The sequence below is a fragment of the Orbicella faveolata genome, unplaced genomic scaffold (assembly GCF_042242905.1).
Source record: "Orbicella faveolata isolate gen_17 unplaced genomic scaffold, um_ofav_v1 contig_35, whole genome shotgun sequence".
Classification (NCBI taxonomy): domain Eukaryota; kingdom Metazoa; phylum Cnidaria; class Anthozoa; order Scleractinia; family Merulinidae; genus Orbicella; species Orbicella faveolata.
This window is the reverse complement of record NW_028301564.1, coordinates 16,350,076-16,354,281: the sequence shown is the minus strand read 5'-3', so window position 1 is coordinate 16,354,281 and position 4,206 is coordinate 16,350,076. Positions and strand designations below refer to the sequence as shown.

Genomic DNA, 4,206 nt, shown 5'->3' with positions numbered 1-4,206 from the left:
TTGTTAAGTTGTGAAGGCCTAATAAATGCCCTTCACAATACTGTGGAATACCATTTTTAGGTGGTTTGACTGTTGTCAACAAACCTATGCTCTCCACAAATCTTTACGAAAAGTCTCCCAACTCAAGTTCCTCTTACGTTGACGTTATAAGTTTTTGGGGGGTTCTCAGTGGATTTCTCCAAAAGGCTGTATAAAACACTTAAAATGCTAAGAAAAGACTTACCACTGATCGGTTCAATGAAAGGAAGTGAAGTTTCCCCCTGCTCAAAAATCCGAGCCCATCTATGGCAATGTCAGTGGCAGGAACAACACGCTTTCAAATAAAATATTCGAAGAAAATAACTCAAAATAAGTGCTAATCTTTATGTAACCTATACTGGCACGCCGGGACACACATGTTGGCAGCTGTCCAAATGTTATCATATCATAACTGTCTGGTGGCCAGTGTTAATTAGCCATGTTTGTTTTTCTTGGCTCAAAATACATGACTTGGTTCGTTTGCGAGAGGATGTACAAAATATATAGGTAAGACAATTTTGAAATTTACGTTCTAAGTGATTAATAATACGAACATTGGTTTTCTGTTCCTTTGTCCGCTAAATCAACTTCGCAGAGCTTGTTTACAAAACTAGAATAAAAGTTGAAGTAATTACTAAGTTCGGACGTTAATGGGCTCTACCAGCATAACTTAGATGATGCCCCAGGGGTACTCCCTGAAAAATTCGGTGGGGGTGTGTGGCCCGCGCGCTTCCCAAAATCCTTATTCTAGTTAAAACCGAAATCTGCGTTTTTCCCCACTCTATTTATGACCTGACCAAAAATTAGATACCCTATTTAAGGTTTCACCCTTAAATCAATACCCTGTTTCAGACCTACCTTACAATTAGTTCCCTACTCAGACTGATTGGAAAGAGCTTTTGTTGATGGTCTTATCGATAATAATGAAAACTATAAAACATACACAATTCAAGATTAGAGTGCAAAAACCATACCCTATTTAAGACCAAAATGGCCAAAATCGATACCCTATTTCTGACCAAAACGGCTGAAAACAAACCATACCCTTTGAGGCCGCACAACCTATGCAGCCCATATAAGGGAGTAACCTCTGCCGGAAATGATGCCTGATCAATATCCTGTTCTGAAGTGCCACCTGTCTTGTCGTCGGCTATAGAGTTAGTCGCAAGAATACAATCAACACACTTATCGTTGAACTGCATCTTATTGAAGGCCCTAATATGTGCTGTAAACCTATATTCTGCTTAAAAGTTGCTCAGAAAGGCAAAGCCTGCTCGAGGTTGCTAAAACCGCAAATAGTTGCTCCAAAAGCCAAAAGTTGCTCAAACGTTGCCGAGCACAATCGGGAGAGGCCTAGTCGCTGTAAGGTGTAGGACTTATAAAAGCGCCGGGTTCGGCTATTAATTCGAAATAACCGACTTCCAGTTAGCGGGGTTCAACTGTACCCATTGCATGGCACATAAAAACATGTATGAGCGATGTAAAGAGGAGGAAAAAAAAAGAAACAACTCCTTTTTTTAATGCCATTGTTTTATTTTAGTTGCTCAGATTAAAAGAAAAATATTGCCACTGATATAATCACTTAGTTCAGACACAGTTGTCATACAGCTTCGTTTCTAAATTTCCTTTTCCCCTAACGACGAGAAAGCAATACTTCGAATACTAACTGTTACTAGAATTAATGAAACCCTTAAACTCCTTAATTGTTGCAACTAGAAATCGCAAAATAATATCATTATTCCAGAAAAACTGCCAGAAACTTGTAACTGAAAACTTGCCAGGATTTATTAGACGTAGAGAGCATAAACATTACAGCAGACCCATCCTCCATTGTCGTGTTCAGTGAAGCCCGCCAAATCCTCCCCATACCACACCCGCAGCTCTTGGCCAGCACTGACCTGGTAAAGAGAAAAGCGCGGCAGGATAATCTCAGGAGAATACGAGTTATATCCGGGTAACTCGGCCCAGTTTCCAGCTCCTCCAGCATACGTGAAGAACAGTTTTGGCGGTGAAATGAGGTTATTACTTGATGTTGTTACGGTTACACTGACGTGATTTTTCACTGCGGGATTGTTACCACAGCCCCAGAAAGACCAGTAGGAAATGTAGCCAGACTGGCACATGACGTAACCGCTGAGATGGGTTAATTTTACTGCGGCTATCTTGCCACCGTAAGGGACGTTGAAACTGCCATACTGGTTATTCCTTGCGCCGAAACATACAGGAAGGAAATTCAGTTTGACCCAGGGATCTAAAAAGACAAGAAAATGGAAAATATGTTAGTAAATGAACGAAAAATAAAGAATCACTGAATAGACCAATTTCGATACATTAAAATTCAGCCTAACGCAATAGACCTCAGCACGAGGCTCTTGAGAGTAAACACCACAAACTCTGTAGTTATTCCCCAGCGCCTCGTACTGAGATCTATCGTATTAGGCTGAATTTTAATATATAGAAATTGGTCTATTGATGAACAAAATTGCATTATCGGTTATTAATTAATGAATAAAACTGTAATCGCTCCATTTTCAATCATATTTTTTCCGTACTATTGACATTGCATTTCCCTTTTCCTTTTTTTCCACACTTCTACGTATCCGATCCCCGTCTCCAAAAACCTTATGTCAATTGAATTAAACTGAAGTAAAAATAAAAGGAAAACGTCTTACCCAATGCAGCTGCAATGGAGGGAAGTATCAAGAGGATCATAGCCACAAAAGCAAACTTTTGGTCCATGATTTGACGAGGGTGCGAAAATCTATTGTTAAATAATCACAGCACCAAGTTAAAAAGAGCCGAAATCGCAAAGACAAATTTCTTTCTTTTGTCGAAGGTTTGTCGAATGACTGCGAACTATAAATATACAATGTTTACCTTACATCGACCGACCTACAAGATATCGTGACTTTTTTCAATTAAAATCGTTCAAAGGAGTATTGACACGGCTAACAATCTAAGTATATCATCACGAATCGTTAGTGGACATCATAACTTTTCTCTCATTGAAAATAGCGAAAACAGGACCGAGATGATAACTTTCAACACGATAAAGGTTTTCTCTGACTAGCCAATTCTCGCGAACATGGAGAGTTTCTTTGATTGCCGTCGCGCTATTGTTGAAAGGGTACAGAACTCTACAGAATTATTGTTTCGTCAGACTATATGCGATACCAAAAGAATTCTAGTAAATCAGTTAGCATATCTTACCTCTAAATTAGTTCAGCGTTCAGGTAATCCGTTGCAGGAGCACAGAACTAAAAGGTAGAAAAAAGAATCAGTGTGGATGATCATACTGAAAACGATTAAGGAATACAATATATCAAAACCAAAATTGCAGGCTTACATCACATATATATCGGCAGCTTCTCAAATTTGTTCTGAAAACTGTTCGGAAGAGTCAAATAAAATACTTTAAACGTTAACATAATGGTTCTCTTCTTTTAGCTCTTAAGAGCAGCTTCGCCTAAATATCAACTTGACTTGGAAATAGCGAAAAAATCGAATTTCTTCAAACTCGCCCACAATGAAGCCCTACGGGCACTAGTTACAAAAATATCGTTTTAAGTTCGATAAATCAAAAATTATTTTTTTCCTCAATTTTTTCGTTTCGATGCCCCAAATCGGCCAAAATCCATCGAAAATGAGCGGCATATTCAGAGGCTCGTAAACTCAAAAGCAAAAATCTTCATTACAAACTGATTGCACATCGTATTTGTACTTCCTTTCTTGTCTATTTAGAGCTAAATAGATCGTGATTTGATTAGAACTTAAGTATTTGACTTATTTTTTAAGTTAACGACCCAAGACAGCTTTACAAGAGGTCTACATTTAGCCTATTTTCAAATGCTAAAAAGGCGTTCTGGTACACGGCTTTTCCCAAAATGACTAGTTTGGTCTGAAAGAGCATTGTTTCTTCTTCAAATTAGTGAAATAAAATTTTTGGGTAAATAAAATCGCGAGCGCTGAGATAGCGAACTAAATACAGCACTTCTTCCTGAAAACGTGACCTTTGACCCGAGTGTAACGAAACCAATTAATGCAAGAAAAACCCGGAAGAAAAGCAAACGCTTCGTTATTTTGAAACAATTTCTAGTGATATCTCTCCGAAACCATGATTGCAAGAAACTATTTCCAGCTATGAAATCTTGCAGGGTCAAAGAAGGAGCTAAAGGGCGCATTTTGACA

General features: G+C 38.5%; 1 protein-coding gene across 1 annotated transcript; it reads right to left on the bottom strand.

Moving 5' to 3' along the window:
- Nucleotides 1–1,530: 1,530 nt before the first annotated feature.
- LOC110040420 (uncharacterized) lies at nucleotides 1,531–3,462 on the bottom strand. Its single transcript, XM_020745657.2, has 4 exons — nucleotides 3,365–3,462; nucleotides 3,229–3,275; nucleotides 2,691–2,779; nucleotides 1,531–2,269 (listed from the first exon to the last, which is right to left on the bottom strand). Exons 3-4 carry the CDS (start codon nucleotides 2,755–2,757, stop codon nucleotides 1,806–1,808), a joined length of 531 nt encoding a protein of 176 aa, XP_020601316.1. The 5' UTR covers nucleotides 2,758–2,779; nucleotides 3,229–3,275; nucleotides 3,365–3,462; the 3' UTR covers nucleotides 1,531–1,805.
- Between the last annotated feature and the right edge of the window lie 744 nt (nucleotides 3,463–4,206).